The 17,095-nt window shown below is 41.0% G+C and overlaps 1 protein-coding gene across 3 annotated transcripts; it reads left to right on the forward strand.

Moving 5' to 3' along the window:
- Positions 1 to 1,673: 1,673 nt before the first annotated feature.
- On the forward strand, positions 1,674 to 6,869 carry LOC115168327 (vesicle-associated membrane protein-associated protein B). 3 transcript variants are annotated; one of them, XM_029723485.1, is made up of 6 exons: positions 1,674 to 1,934; positions 4,643 to 4,795; positions 4,932 to 5,035; positions 5,342 to 5,422; positions 5,739 to 5,870; positions 6,140 to 6,869. In XM_029723485.1, the coding sequence occupies exons 1-6, from the start codon at positions 1,877 to 1,879 to the stop codon at positions 6,302 to 6,304; spliced, it is 693 nt and encodes a 230-aa protein (XP_029579345.1). In that variant the 5' UTR covers positions 1,674 to 1,876; the 3' UTR covers positions 6,305 to 6,869. The 3 variants fall into 3 exon arrangements, with proteins under 3 accessions (XP_029579345.1, XP_029579346.1, XP_029579344.1); XM_029723486.1 differs by having other exon boundaries at positions 5,763 to 5,870; XM_029723484.1 differs by having other exon boundaries at positions 1,675 to 1,934; positions 5,694 to 5,870.
- Positions 6,870 to 17,095: the final 10,226 nt, after the last annotated feature.

A 17,095-nucleotide genomic window follows, 5' to 3' on the forward strand; every position in this document is an offset into this window, starting at 1 on the left:
AAGGAAGCGAAGGTAACCTGCCTAAATGATTACCGTCGGTAGCCATGAAGTGCTTTGAAAGGCTGGTCATGGCTCACATCAACAGCATCATCCCTGATACTCTAGACCCACTCCAATGTGCATACTGCCCCAACAGATCCACAGATGAAGCAAATCTCAATCGCACTCCATACTGCCCTTTCCCACCTGGACAAAAGGAACGCCTATGTGAGAATGCTGTTCATTAACTACAGCTCAGCGTTCAACACCATAGTGCCCAGAAAGCTCATCACTAAGCTAAGGACCCTGGGACTAAACACCTCCCTCTGCAACTGGATCCTGGACTTCCTGACGGGCCGCCCCCAAGTGCTAAGGGAAGGTAACAACACGTCTGCAAAGCTGATCCTCAACACTGGGGCCCCTCAGGGGTGCGTGCTTAGTCCTCTCCTGTACTAACTGTTCACCCATGACTGCGTGGCCAAACACGACACCAACACCATCATTAAGTTTGCTGACGACACAACAGTGGTAGGCCTGATTACCGACAACGATGAGACAGCTTATAGGGAGGAGGTCAGAGACCTGGCAGTGTGGTGCAAGGACAATAACCTCTCCCTCGATGTGAGCAAGACAAAGGATCTGATTGTGGACTACAGGAAAAGGCAGGCCGAACTGGCCCCCATTAACATCGACAGGGCTGTAGTGGAGAGGGTCGAGAGTTTCAAGTTCCTTGGTGTCCACATTACCAACAAACTATCATGATCCAAACACACCAAGACAGTCGTGAGACTGAAAAGATTTGGCATGGGTCCCCAGATCCTGAAAAAGTTCTACAGCTGCACCATCGAGAGCATCCTGACCAGTGGCATCACTGTAAGGTGCTACAGAGGATAGTGCGTATTGCCCAGTACATCACTGGGGCCAACCTTCCTGCCATCCAGGATCTATATAGTAGGCAGTGTCAGAGGAAAGCCCAAAAAATTGTCAAAGACTCCAATCACCCAAGTCATAGACTGTTCTCTCTGCTACCTCACGGCAAGCTGTACCAGAGTGCGAAGTCTAGGACCAAAAGGCTCCTTAACAGCTTCTACCCTAAAGCCATAAAACTGCTGAACAATTAATCAAATGGCCACCCAGACTATTTACATTGACTCCCCCCCATTTGTTTTTACACTGCTGCTACTCGCTGTTTATTATCTATGCATAGTCACCTTACCCCTACCTACATGTACAAATTACCTCGACTAACCTGTACCCCCGCACATTGCCTCGGTATCGCTCCCTGTATATAGCCTCGTTATTGTTATGTTATTGTGTTGCTTTTTATAATTTTTTACTTTAGTTTATTTGTTAAATATTTTCTAAACTCTTTCTTGAACTGCATTGTTGGTTAAGGGCTTGTAAGTAAGCATTTCACGGTAAGGTCTAGCTAGACCTGTTCTATTCGGCGCATGTGACAAATAAAGTTTGATTTGATTTGATTCCTTAGCATCATTACATGCCTTTCTGAGCATCACCCAGTGTGTCAATTAATAAGGATATCTGCTTGAAACACTCTCTAAATGAAAATGACTTTACATTCTCAAATATCTGCCAGATCAGAGGGTTTCTTCGGGTTGCCCTGTAAAAATATAACAACTTCACAGAGCTCTCTTTGCTGACATTCCACAGACCTGCCCCCTCCCACGACGTCACACGGAGCCTTTGCTTCCTGCTTGCTTGCTAGCTTAGCTTCAGCTGTTGGCACTTGGCTGTCCAAGTGGTGCATTTGTGATCCTCCAGCTATCCCTTAACGAAATCGGGTCGTATTTAGGAGATTTTACAATAGTTATAGTAACAAAAGCTGCGACATATAGACCAGGTACTTATATCAGAAAGGCTTTCGAACCTCTGGGACATGGCCAGACAAGAGCAAGTCCTCCAGCTTGAGCCACCACACGAACTGAAATTTAGAGGTAAGAGGGCAGGGCCGGACAGTTTGGTCTGCAAGTATTTGACCATTGTTCCAAGCTAGCTAACGTCAATGCATTATCAGTAGTGTTGTTGATAACTAAACAATGGGTCTGAACACGGTGTATCATATTTGGTTACTAGAGTGGTGACAAGCGAAGGGACATTGCATAGCAACGTCTTCTACCTACCGATGCTAACAGGCTAATGGCTAGCTGTCATTTTATTCAGTGGCTAGCTAGCTATCTTAGCCTGCAATGAAAAGCCAGGCCCTGGTAATTTCCTCAATCAATGTTAGTTGCATGTTATTCCGTTACTATCATAATCACGATCTCCCTTACTTGCGAGTCAGTTTTTGCCACCATAAATTAAGATATTTCTGCTATAGCTACTAACGTTACTAGCTAGCCAAATGAAGTATAATTTATTCATTTATAGTACTTTCTGAGGTCAGGGCGACACTAGGGAAAATCCCATTTCACAATTACCTTTATGGATACATATACGTTTCTCAATCCATTCGTGGGGCACATATTTGTTTTAGCCCTGACCACACATGAACAAGCCCTTGATTAGTTGAATCAGCCCTTGATTGGTGTTATTGTTGGCCTGAAACTGTGCACCTCCTAGGGGAGCCCCAGGAATTGATTGAGAAATACTGCAGTAGAAAAGTGACTGTTGACAATTGTCAGGCGCAGGATCAGTGAGTTTTAGCAGAATTGTAAGGTTCTGAGTAGGACCATCTTACCACTTGTAATGGAGTTATTGAACAGGCTATAATTGATGAATGGATTTGAGAATTATATTAGGGCTGTCCCCAACTAAAAATAAAATTGGTTGACCGAGTCGTCAGGTTCTTTCGACCAATCGATTGGTTGAAATTTTAAACGTTTATTTTTTCCATATATCTCATGTGTTTTAATCAAATCAACTATATGTACTGACCTTGTCTGATGCTTTAAGCGCTATGTTTGATGAAATAATTAAGACACACAAATACATTTTAGTCATTTTAGTCATTTAGGATATCATAATTACATCAATAAATTGGTTATAACAAACTCTGAACGCCGTAACACATGACAGCAAAATGGATGCAGAGGACATGACAAATAAACTCGAAACTGGGGAATGTTCACTGGTTGCTCAGGAGGTAAAGGGGAATTCAGATGTGTGGAATACATTTGACTAGTTGTGGAAAATACTGGAGATCAAGAAAAAGAAGGTAAGGAGCAAGTTCTGCGTTCATATTATGTGTGCCAAACGGGTGCTTTTATATTACTATATACATTTTCTGACCATTTGTAACAATATAAACAACACTAAATAAATGTAAAGGGTACCAGAGAATCTGTTGTAACCTTTTTTTTACATTTCATTTTTATAAAGCCTTTATTACAGCAAAGAGTCAAAACAGTCGCATGCATTCATGAATGCAATTGCCAAAATGGAACGGTTTATTTATTGTTTACGCTAATTATTCAAGGTCGATTTTGTTATTTTATTTTAAACCTAAAATGCTTGATTGCATTTCAAATTATGAATGACTCGTATGCTGTGTGATGACATGAACGATTAATTGATTGATATAGTAGCCAATATAAGTATTGAAATATAGGCCTAAGTAAGTTAGGGTGTTAAGACTAAACAGGATGTGCTCTTAGGCCTGCAACTCGATGGTAGTTATACAAGGCTACTAAGCCTACTGATAATGACATTACTTATTATAATGATGATTATAATAATAATAACAATAAGGAGATCAAGAAAAGTTGAGTTATTATTATAAATATACATTTTCTCACAATTTGGAACAGTGTAAACAACACTAAATACATTACAAGTAATACCAGAGAGGATGTTCTAATGAAAGAAAGTGTACAACTTTTATTACAGCAAAGCGAAAATTAAAAACAGCCGAATTTGTGAAATTGTTTATCTGACATGTGTTGCGTGAGGCTTGGTGCTCACGGAATCAGTAGGCTATTAAACAAACACTCAAACATGCAACACAAGCAGGATCTGAACACAAGCGAGATCAATCTTATTTCTGTAGATACTTTTAGTCATGTAGTGTATGTGGACACCTGCTCGTTGAACATCTCATTCCAAAATCATGGGCATTAATATGTCCTCCCTTTGCTGCTATAACAGTCTCCACTCTTCTGGGAAGGCTTACCACTAGATGTTGGAACATTGCTGCGAGGACTTGCTTCCATTCAGCCACAAGAGAGTTAGTGAGGTCGGGCACTGATGTTGGGCGATTAGGCCTGACTCGCAGTTGGTGTTCCAGTTCATACCAAAGGCGTTCGATGGGGTTAAGGTCAGGGGTCTGTGTAGGCCAGTCACGTTTTTCCACACTGATCTTGACAAACCATTTCTGTATGGACCTCGCTTTGTGCACGGGGGCATTGTCATGCAGAAACAGGAAAGGGCCTTCCCCAAACTGTTCCCACAAAGTTGGAAGCTAAGAATCATCTAGAATGTCATTGTATACTGTAGCGTTAAGATTTCGCTTCACTGGGAAAAAAAAGGTATCTGGACACCTCTTCAAATTAGTGGAAAGCGTTCCCTGAAGAGTGGAGGCTGTTATAGCAGCAAAGGGGGAACTAACTCCATATTAATGCCCATGAGTTTGATGTTCAACGAGCAGGTGTTCACATACTTTTGGTCATGTAGTATATCCGTTGTCTATTCTCTCCATCTTTTCCAGGTCCATTTACAGATGTCGTCACGGCCACCCTGAAGCTAGGCAACCCAACAGATAGAAATGTGTGTTTTAAAGTGAAGACGACAGCGCCTCGTCGATACTGTGTCCGTCCAAACAGTGGCATCATTGACGCAGGCACTTCCATCAATGTATCTGGTTGGTATCTTTTAGTTTGATTATAGATGATCGTAGCTGAATAATCTCAGGAACTAATAGTATGTTGAGCTGGTCAACGGAAGGTAACTTGTTGCTAAGAGTTTGCTTGATGCCATTTGTCTGCTTTGTTTTGCAGTTATGCTACAGCCTTTCGACTATGATCCCAATGAAAAGAGCAAACACAAATTCATGGTGCAGTCCATGCTTGCTCCATATGACATGACTGACATGGAAGGGGTGGTAAGTGTCCAAATGGAATGTGATAAATCTGAATGTCACTAATTATGATCTGATGATCACAGTAAGCTTATTCAATCTGCATTTCTAGTTCTGTCTTACTGTCTCAAGCATCTACTTGTTTAGGCGTTGCAAGTGGGACAAATGTGCTGTCAGGATATGCTTCTCTTATGAGTGTCATGGAGTCCCTATTTGGGTGTGGTCATCTTGGTGTTGCCTTATTATTCCGTTTTCTTTCTGCCCTCTTCTTTTTCTCTCTCTTTCTCTCTGTCATTCTTTCTATCATTCTATCCTCCTTCTGGCCAACAGTGGAAAGAGGCAAAGCCAGAGGAGCTGATGGATTCCAAGTTGAGATGTGCATTTGAGCTGCCGCTAGAGAATGACAAAACTGTAAGTATCTCCTACATCTTATCATATTACTACATACAATTGCATGTTTTTGTTGTTGTTGATATTCCTTCCCTCATAGATTTCATCGTACAGTGTAAGATTAATTCAGAGCACCTTCATTCCATTCACAAATAGATCCTGAAGGATTTGATCATCTCCACTCCATTGCATCTCTGAAACAGCCGTTGCCATGTTTTGTTTTTTATTTTGTGCTTCTCATCCCCATTCTGTTATTCATCTGCATGTTTCTGTGTCTCCACTCCTTTCACAGCATGACAGTGAAAGCAACAAAAATGTGTCCTCTACCCCCATAAAGTCAGAGCTCTCCTCACTCCCTAAGTCTGCCAGCTCCTCCCTGGATGACGGCGAGGTGAAGAAGATCATGGAGGAGTGCAAGAGGCTGCAGATGGAGGTCCAGAGGCTACGGGAAGAGAACAAACAGATCAGGGTGAGTCTCAAATGTCCCTAGAACCCACAACAATCAGATCTGTTTGACACAATGCATTTTATTTGCTCCATCTGTAACAATGCAGACTTACTTAATAGGCCTTGTTTAATATATAACAGCTGTTTTTGAGCAATAACAGTGAAAAGCAGTTACTGATCTCAAATCAGTCAATTACCCATCTCAAATATGAGGCCTATTAAGTAAGTCTGCATTGTTACAGATGGAGCAAATAACTGACATTTGGCCTGTGACTCCTTCCTTCTACCCAGGAGGAGGATGGTCTGCGGAAGAGGAAGGTCATGTCCATGGCGTCCTCCCCCCACTCATCTTCCTCACAGGCCATGATAAGGGAGGAGGGCCTGAGTACCCGCGTGCTGGCGCTCTGCGTGCTGTTCTTCGTCATCGGTGTCATCATCGGGAAATTGGCCCTGTAGATATAGCCAGCGGCAGCATGCTCGGAGGACCGAAAAAAAAAAACAACTATGGGATGTGTACTTGTTTTTTTGCATAATGCAATATCACATGGGTTTATTTGAGTTGTGAAATCATTTAACATAAAAAAGCGAAGGTAAATCTAGTGAAATAATGAAAAGAACCGGTCACGAGTCGTCTTGCCTTTTAATCACTGTATTTTCCATCCCTCCATCCCTACTTGCACAGATACAATACAAATCATTGTGTGGGGATTGGGGAAATTGCAACGTTGTGTTCTATAAGTATCAATTATAGCAATGTGTTCCAGCAAGGTCAAGGCTTTTCCTACAGCAGAACTAATGTGACTGAGTTCTATGACATTGTGTGAATGTTTTAATCACTGCTTTTTTAAGGCAAGGAGACCGTGCATTGTGTGTGAGTCGAGAGGCTGCCGGTGAATTTTAGCATGAAGGGGGGGTAATTATGTAAATCCTGTCATCCAACTGATTCCTGTATGAAACATAAAATGGATTTGGGGGGGTAACTGAAAAATAAAATGTTAACCATCATTTTGTCCACGACAGACCCCACTTTCCAATGCAGTAGGTTGCTTTTTATTTTTATAATCAATTAGAAATGGGTTTTTAATCTATCACAGAATATGTACTGTCTCATAGTGCTGCAGTGAGTTAGGTCTACACATTTTAGTGTGTAATTTAGTGACAGCCTCTGAGGTGAAGGCACAGAATGGGTGACATGTCATTTGGTAAAGGCCCAGCCTGTGAAGGATGTCTTCAGGATCAGTATGTGGGGGGTGCCTTTTGCATCTCTTTGATATTTTAAGTAGAAATTTTGCACCAATATTGAATTTTTAAAAGCCTGTTATATTAGATGAAGTGCCCTTTAACATAGACCACATTAATTCAATAAATCTGATTTTTTTTTGCATGAATAAAGGCTTGCTAAATTGCCCAAATTCTGAATTTTGACATATCCCTCCGTCAACGCTGTCACTTCTAGGAAGATTTTAACGCACTTAGGCCTAGATTCAATTCGATCAAGCGTTAACAGGGAATAGCCGACACCCGCATTTCTGATGTTTTGGCGGTAACCGAGGTGTAACTGTTGGAGCTGCTCTTCTGATCGTTAAGAAGCCACAACTGCCAAATTCTCTAAAATGACGTTGGAGGCGGCTTATGGTAGAAAAATTAACAAATTCTATGGCAACACCTCTGGTGGACGTTCCTGCAGTCAGCATGCCAATTACACACTCGCGTTAGAAGTTCAGAACGAGAAAGTGTAGACTATAGGGTGAAGAAGTGGGACACTTTTTTTTCATATCCGTGTTCTGTAACCTTTTTCAACATCTAGCCAACATATTAGCTCAACACATAATACATTTCTGAAATCCTCAAAATGTTCCCTCATCACCCAAAAAACAAAACTAATTAATTCATATTCACAGGAGGCATGACATTTGTGTACACTGAGACAAAACATATTTTCAGTTTGCATTTGGTAGACTGAGACAGCAGGTTAGATAAACTGGGACACCATTATTATAGTCCTAATTGTACCCCAATGACAATTCAAGTACATTTTGTGTGATTAGGAAATATCTGAGGATTTCAGAAATGCATCATCTGTTGGGCTAATATTTTGAACAGATGTCTGAAGCAGTTACATAAGATGTAAATGCAAAAAGTGTCCCACTTTATCTGAAATCACTCAAATAACAGTACAATACATTTTTTTACAGGATATAGTATTGCAAGAACCAGAACCTTGCCTAACCTAAGTACAGGGGTTCCCTAATGTAAATTGGATCCCTTTCCTCCATTGGAATAGCTTATAAGACTGTCCCACTTTAGCTACTCCATGCTGTCCTACTTTAGCTAGCTATAGTTGGTAAAGCAGGACAACTAAAAACATGACTGAATTACAAAATTGAAACATAATATTGTCAACTTTTTTATGTATTTTGATGCATCAGTACATAGTATGCACATTTACATCAGAATTTGGCACTGCATTATTTCTGGCAGTTTTAGAACCTTAACATCAAAACAGAACAAATTATCACAACAACAGGAAGTGAAGTGCCACACAGGAAGTGGGCCGAGAGAGAGTTTCTCCCACAGAGAGATAGGGAAAGAGAGGCTCAGATGACATCATGTAGCTGATTTTACCATGTGCTTTGCAGGGTGAGCTAATTTGAAGCTTGCTCTTCCCGCCTCTATGATATCACATCAATGAAGTGATGTGATTTTGATCATGTGGTTTCTCTGCAAGGGCTTAGTAACAATAGTTTTGATTTGCTCTTGTCAGACCAATAAATAAACATGTCAGGATTATGCTGTCCCAGTTTATATGACTTCCTACTCTTTTTGAATTCACCCTATAGAAATAATGACGCTCAAATTGAAAATCATAAAATGAAATAATGAGGATTTCTATCAGCCTAATGGAGGTGTAGATTACATCTCACATTCCAGTGTTTGAGCTTGTAAACAAGGCTGCAATGGATTTCTCTCTGCTACTCTATGCAGCCAATGGCAATGTCCACTTTAGATAATGCCGGGAGCTGCTTGTTGATTTGACAGCTCTAATGGGACTTCCTAAAAACACACCATTTCGATACATCTACAACCGGAAGTAACATTTTTCGTTGCAGGTTAGGAGAGCGTTTCGCCAACATAAACCCTTTTCCTAACCTTAACCTAATTATCCTAACCTGCTATGCTAATTCTAACTTGTTGCATAAATTCTAACCTGCTATGAAAAAGTAACTTCCGGTCATAGATGTATCGAAGTGCCATGTTTTAGGGAATATCCAGTTCCACCTCCGACATGCCAAATCAACCGCCATGCGGATGTCGGCTAAAGCGGATCTGATTGAATTGAGCCCTTAATCCCAAAATGTCTCCCAAGTTTCAACACAATTGCAAAGGCTAGTTATTTTGTTGCTTTGACAGTCATTTCTGAAGATGATTTATTTTATGTGATTAGTGATTTATTTATGACTGTCCCTCATTCAAGGTCAACCCTGTTATGTGAACTAAACTCTCGTTTTAATATGGTGAAGCCATTACTTTTTTTAAATATATATTTTTAAAGGAACAGTAAACATCTAATAGTCAAATCCTAGAGTAAAATCAGGTGAGCTGGTTCTATTCTTTTTGGCCATTTTCTGGTGTTTTGTGGTAAATTGTTTATAATGCATTTAATGTAAAAAATGTTTTTATAGAAACTGAAATCAAAAACAATTCTATATTTTTTCTTACTAGATCGAACCGTAACTGAACCGACCTCAAAAAGCACTTGCTCAGCACTATGGACAACTGAGCGAGTGGAGCATAACATTCACCCTGTTAATGGCTTTGTATAGTCAATCTGGATCTGCAGTGGCTGTACAGCATTTAATGTGATACAGCCTCTGTAGAAAACAGAGCAAACATACTTTTTGTCCTTCGCGTAGCAGAGCTATTGTGAAGGAAGTTGTCAAGGAAGTTTGTGTTTATATAGGACCTCCCAACCCAACCTACCATCAACCAATAATGTCAATGCGGAGCCATGCAATCTTTTTTTCATGGTTCGGGCTAGACCCCTTAGTTCCAGTGAAGGGAAATCTTAAAGCTACAGCATAAAATGATATTCTAGACGATTCTATGCTTCCAACTTTGTGGCAACAGTTTGGGGAAGGCCCTTTCCTGTTTCAGCATGACAATGCCCTCGTGCACAAAGCGAGGTCCATACAGAAATGGTTTGTCGAGATCGGTGTGGAAGAACTTGACTGGCCTGCACAGAGCCTTGACCTCAACCCCATCGAACAATTTTGGGATGAATTAGAACACCGACTGCGAGCCAGGTCTAATCGCCCAACATCAGTGCCCAACCTCACTAATTATCTTGTGGCTGAATGGAAGCAAGTCCCTGCAGCAGTTATCCAACATCTAGTGGAAAGCCTTCCCAGAAGAGTGGAGGCTGTTATATCACATAGGGAGGGGGGGACCAACTCCATTTTAATGGCTATGATTTTGGAATGCGATGTTTGACGAGCAGGTGTACACATACTTTTGGTAATGTAATGTATATAGCCTATTAAAAGGATGTGGTACTGGTGATGTTAAATACTTCTCCAATCGTTGTTTAGATCTGATATGCGCAGTGCAAGACCAGACGTTGGCCAACGTCATAGGCCTATCATCAACCAATCACATTTTCCCAATCCCTTTCTGGCTAAATTCCAAATAAACTCGGAGAGGACAGTTCGGTCTGACTACAAAAGTAAGTAAATAGTCGTATTAGACTGAAAGATATAAGGTGATTTCGCCAAACGTAAGAGGCTCTCCATGCACATGAGTTGCTCATTCATCATATTATTTGCTGCTACTTCACCCTTAAAAGTCACCCTTCCTAACTTTTTTACATTCCCTGAGACCAGCCAGAAAGATTTCCTTTTGCGCAAGAAAAAAGAATAGGTTAGGTGTGCTTAAAGCCAATTTATGCTTGGTCTGAAAATGTGGTCAGAGGCGCTGTATGGATGGTGTGATGCAATTTCGTGCCATCTGGAGGCACGCAGAGGCCAAATTGAGCTCTGTACGGCATCGATGTGCGCCTCTCAAATGTTGTAACGATGAAGAGGGCTCTGTATAGCTCCACATTGACATGATTGGTTGACAGTAGGTGAGGGCGGGAGGTCCTCCATAAACAGAAACTCACTTCCTTGACAACTTCCTTCACAACAGCTCTAAGCTGCTTGGCAAAGCACAAAAGGTATGAATGCCCTGACGAATTTGAGTGATAGGCTGTTTTAAAACTGCAGCTGCAATACAAATAAAAAACAATTTACAGTAAAATATAAGGTGACCCCCGAAAGCCAGCTGGAGATGGGTAAATTAGACGTGCATTCGGTCTTTATATTACTGTAGCATGGCCTTGTGATAGAAGCTGTTTTTTAGTCTCTCGGTCCCAGCTTTGATGCACCTGTACTGACCTCACCTTCTGGATAATAGCGGGGTAAACAGGCTGTGGGTCGAGTGGTGGATGTCCTTGATTTTCTTTTTGGCCTTCCTGTGACAACAGGTGCTGTAGGTGTCCTGTAGGGCAGGCAGTGTGCCCCCTGGTGATGTATTGGGCAGACCGCACCACCCTCTGGAGAGCCCTGGGGTTGCGCGCGGTGCAGTTACTGTAACAGGCAGTGATACAGACGACAGGATGCATTTCAGGTTGTTAGTGATGTGTACGCAGAGGAACTTGAAGCTTTTCACCTTCTCCACTGCGGTCCTGGCGATGTGGATGGGGGGTGCTCCCTCTGCTGTCTCCTGAAGTCCACGATCAGCTCCTTTGTTTTGTTGATGTTGAGGAAGAGGTTATTTTCCTGGCACCACTATTTTCCTGGCGCCAGGGCCCTCACCTCCTCCCTGTAGGCTGTCTCGTCATTGTTGTTAATCAGGCCTACTACTGTTGTGTTGGAGGTGTGCGTGGCCATGCAGTCATGGGTGAACAGGGAGTACAGGAGGGGGCTGAGCACGCACCCTTGTGGGGCCCCTGTGTTGAGGATCAGCGTAGTGGAGGTGTGCACTGCAGTGTGCAGTGCAATGGCTTTTGCATCATCTGTGGATCTATTGGGGCGGTATGCAAATTGAAGTGGGTCTAGGATGTCAGGTAACTTCCTTCATAACAGCTCTGCTCTGCTCCACGAAGTGCAAAATGTATGAATGCCCTGACTTCTGCGGAGGCCCCATTGCAGTAAATGCTGTAAGGCCATTGCAGATGTTGGTTTGACCATGCAGAGCCTTTCATGTCAACCCCATATTTTGCTGCGTTCTTGTTCTAGCTGAAACTAGGAAACTATAAATGTACAACTTACTAACTGGTTGAACGCCACAAGTGTTTAACTACAACCAGTTAGCAAGTCAGACATTTCCAAGTTTCCTAGTTCCTACTAGCGTGTAAATGTGGCATACATTTGGCAATTAATAGCCACTTACTATAGTAATAGTAAGTAGTACTTTTTTACTTAACCTTTATTTAAGTTTAACATGGGCTCTTTATGACAGAATGTTAAAAAAAATTACACATCTCAAAAGGCACCGATTTGGTCAAACGACTAATGACTGAAAGGAATGACCCCTTAAATGGGAGAGAGAAACAGTGATACAGCATAGGCCTATAGAGCCCCACATTAGAGGTGTCATAATACCCATAAAACCTAGCGGTCAAACAGGGAAATAATTCCAGTCGTTTCGCACCATTCATTTTTCCCATAGGGGTTTTTAGAAACTTTAAATAAGGGCTGTGTTTTGTGTAGGCTTACCCTGGTGTGATGTTTTGATAACCATGTAAATCTCTCTCGGACAAGGTGACTTATCAATATATTACACTTTATTTACACAGATTCACACAGATTCGAAAATGCTAATTGGCATCAAAGTAGACTACAAATTAGAGGTCGACCGATTAATCGGAATGTCCGATTTAATTAGGGCCGATTTCAAGTTTTCATAATTGGAAATCGGTATTTTTGGACACCGATTTGGCCATTAAAATTTTTTTTTTACACCTTTATTTAACTAGGCAAGTCAGTTAAGAACACATTCTTATTTTCAATGACGGCCTAGGAACGGTGGGTTAACTTCCTTGTTCAGGGGCAGAATGACAGATTTTTACCTTGTCAACTCGGGGACAGATTGTTGATGATATTACTAGTTTATCTAGCGTGTCCTGCGTTGCATATAATCGATGCGGTGCCTGTTAATTTCTCATCGAATCACAGCCTACTTCGCCAAACGGGTGATGATTTAGCACTGTCGTTGCACCAAACCTAACCATAAACATCAATGCCTTTCTTTAAAATCAATACACAAGTATATATTTTTAAACCTGCATATTTAGTTAATATTGCCTGCTAACATGAATTTCTTATAATTAGGGAAATTGTGTCACTTCTCTTGCGTTCCGTGCAAGCAGTCAGGGTATATGCAGCAGTTTGGGCCGCCTGACTCGTTGCGAACTGTGTGAAGTCCATTTATTCCTAGCAAAGACCGTAATTAATTTGCCAGAATTGTACATAATTATGACATAACACTGAAGGTTGTACAATGTAACAGCAATATTTAGACGTAGGGATGCCACCCGTTAGATAAAATACAGAACGGTTCCGTATTTCACTGAAAGAATAAACGTTTTGTTTTTGAAATGATAGTTTCTGGATTCGACCATATTAATGACCAACGGCTCGTATTTCTGTGTGTTATTATGTTATAATTAAGTCTATGATTTGATATTTGATAGAGCAATCTGACTGAGCGATGGTAGGCAGGCAGCAGCAGGCTCGTAAGTATTCATTCAAACAGCACTTTCGTGCATTTGCCAGCAGCTCTTCGCTGTGCTTCAAGCATTGAGCTGTTTATGACTTCAAGCCTATCAACTCCCGAGATTAGGCTGGTGTAACCGATGTGAAATGGCTAGCTAGTTAGCGGGGTGCGCGCTAATAGCGTTTCAATCGGTGACGTCACTCGCTCTGAGACTTGGAGTAGTTGTTCCCCTTGCTCTGCAAGGGCCGCGGCTTTTGTGGAGCGATGGGTAACAATGCTTCGAGGGTGGCTGTTGTCGATGTGTTCCTGGTTCGAGCCCAGGTAGGGCCCAGGAGAGGGACGGAAGCTATACTGTTACACTGGCAATACTAAAGTGCCTATAAGAACATCCAATAGTCAAAGGTATATGAAATACAAATGGTATAGAGAGAAATAGTCCTATAATTCCTATAATAACTACAACCTAAAACTTCTTACCTGGGAATATTGAAGACTCATGTTAAAAGGAACCATCAGCTTTCATATGTTCTCATGTTCTGAGCAAGGAACTTAAACGTTAGCTTTTTTACATGGCACATATTGCACTTTTACTTTCTTCTCCAACACTTTGTTTTCACATTATTTAAACCAAATTGAACATGTTTCATTATTTATTTGAGGCTAAATTGATTTTATTGATGTATTATATTAAGTTAAAATAAGTGTTCATTCAGTATTGTTGTAATTGTCATTATTACAAATAAATGACAAAAAAATTGTCAGATTAATCGGTATCGGCTTTTTGGGCCCCTCCAATAATCGGTATCGGCGATAAAAAAAATCATAATCGGTCGACCTCTACTACAAATCCCTCCAAGCTTCTGCACGCCATCTCTAGCTGACACCTTTGCTAGCAGGTACATTTAAAGAAATGTATCCAATTTATGAATTTTCTACATTTAGCTAACATTAGATAATTAATCCAGAGATTCTTACCTTTGCCTCGATTCGGCAGTCTCGTCCAGATCATCATGGCATTTGTAGTTCTTTATGATAGCTAACTAATGTTTCATTTGTTGGCGTTTAAATATATGCGAATATATTGATAAAAGTCAACTGGTCCGAGAGAGATTTACATTGTTATCAAAAAAGTCTACATGAAACAAGCCCTCATTTTAAGTGTTTCTAAAATGCCCAATAGGAAAAATGAATGCTGGAAAAACGGTTGGAACCATTCGATTTGACCGCTAGGTTTTATGAGTATTATGACTCATACTGTGGTTCTCTATCCAGATGACAGCAAATTATTTTAGCTCAAGTGAATCCTGGAAGTGATTTAAGTCATATCAGCTGATTGCAGGGGAGTTAAGAGAAATATGTGATAACACTTCATTTTAAGGGGTCCTTACAAATATGCAACATAAATGTTTTATGTACAGTACATAAAAATATAAGGATAGGTTTGGACTCATTACGTTGCATTGATAGTAGGCTACTTTGTGTCCTAGTGCTTTGCTTTAGTTGCTTGCTTTTGAGTATCATCTGGGCATACTTGTTGAAATTCTGATAAGATGTATTCAAATGAAGTTCTCCCATATACAGTGCATTCAGAAAGTATTCAGACCCCTTGACTTTTTCCACATTTTGTTATGTTACAGCCTTATTCTAAAATTGATTAAATTGTCCCCCCCCCCCCCCCCCTCATTAATCTAGACACAATACCCCATAACGACAAAGCAAAAGGTTTTTAGAAAGATGTAAAAAAAAAAATATATATATATATTAAATATTAAATTTACATACACTACCGGTCAAAAGTTTTAGTACATCTACTCATTCAAGGGTTTTCTTTATTTTGACTATTTTTACATTGTAGAATAATAGTGAAGACATCAAAACTTTGAAATAACGCACATGTAGTAACCAAAAAAAAGTTTCACAAATCCAAATATATTTTATATTTGACATTCTTCAAATAGTCACCCTTTGCCTTGATGCACACTCTTGGCATTCTCTCAACCAGCTTCATGAGGTAGTCACCTGGAATGCATTTCAATTAACAGGTGTGCCTTGTTAAAAGTTAATTTGTGGAATTTCTTTCCTTCTTAAAGCGTTTGAGCCAATCAGTTGTGTTGTGACAAGGTAGGGGTGGTATACAGAAGATAGCCCTATTTGGTAAAAGTCCATATTATGGCGAGAACAGCTCAAATAAGCAAAGAGAAACAACAGTCCATCATTACTTTAAGACATGAAGGTCAGACAATCTGGAATATTTCAAGAACTTTGAAAGTTTCTTCAAGTGCAGTCGCAAAAACCATCAAGCGCTATGATGAAACTGGCTCTCATGAGGACCGCCACAGGAATGGAAGACCCAGAGTTCCTCGGCTGCAGAGGATAAGTGTCACGGCTGTCGTAGGAATGAGCGGACCAAAGTGCAGCGTGTGTGTCGTTCCACATTTTATTTATACTGTGAAATTATGCAATACATAAATAAACTGAATGACAAAAAAACAACAAACCGTGACGCAGAGGTGAAACATACACTACTCAAGATTAAACCCCTACTTAAGTATGATCTCCAATTAGAGACAACGAGGACCAGCTGCCTCTAATTGGAGATCATCCCAAGCAAAACCCCAACATAGAAATACAAAACTAGAACCTGAACCTAGAAATAGAAAACAGAAAGAAAAAAACCCCGTCACGCCCTGACCTACTCTACCATAGAAAATAACATATTTCTATGGTCAGGACGTGACAATAAGTTCATTAGACTTACCAGCCTCAGAAATTGCAGCCCAAATAAATGCTTCACAGAGTTCAAGTAACAGACACATCTCAACATCAACTGTTCAGAGGAGACTGTGTGAATCAGGCCTTAATGATCAAATTGCTGCAAAGAAACCACTATTAAAAGGACACCAATAATAAGAAGAGACTTGCTTGGACCAAGAAACACGAACAATGGACATTATTAGACCGGTGGAAATTTGTCCTTTGGTCTGAGGTCCAAATTGGAGATTGTTGGTTCCAACCGCCGTGTCTTCGTGAGACCCGGTGTGCGTGAACGGATAATCTCCGTATATGTATTTCCCACCGTAAACCATGGAGGAGGTGTGAAGGTGTAGGGGTGCTTTGCTGGTGACACTGTCTGATTAATTTAGAATTCAAGGCACACTTAACCAGCATGGCTACCACAGCATTCTGCAGGGGTACGCCATCCCTTCTGGTTTGGGGTTAGTGGGACTATCATTTGTTTTTCAACAGGACAATGACCCAACACACCTCCAGGCTGTGTAAGGGCTATTTTACCAAGAAGGAGAGTGATGGAGTGCTGCATCAGATGACCTGGCCTCCACAATCCCCCGACCTCAACCAAATTGAGATGGTTTGGGATGAGTCGGACCGCAGAGTGAAGGAAAAGCAGCCAACAAGTGCTCAGCATATGTGGGAGCTCCTTCAAGACTGTTGGAAAAGCATGCCAGGTGAAGCTGGTTGAGAGAATGCCAAGAG

Source organism: Salmo trutta, chromosome 30, assembly GCF_901001165.1.
Source record: "Salmo trutta chromosome 30, fSalTru1.1, whole genome shotgun sequence".
NCBI lineage: Eukaryota > Metazoa > Chordata > Actinopteri > Salmoniformes > Salmonidae > Salmo > Salmo trutta.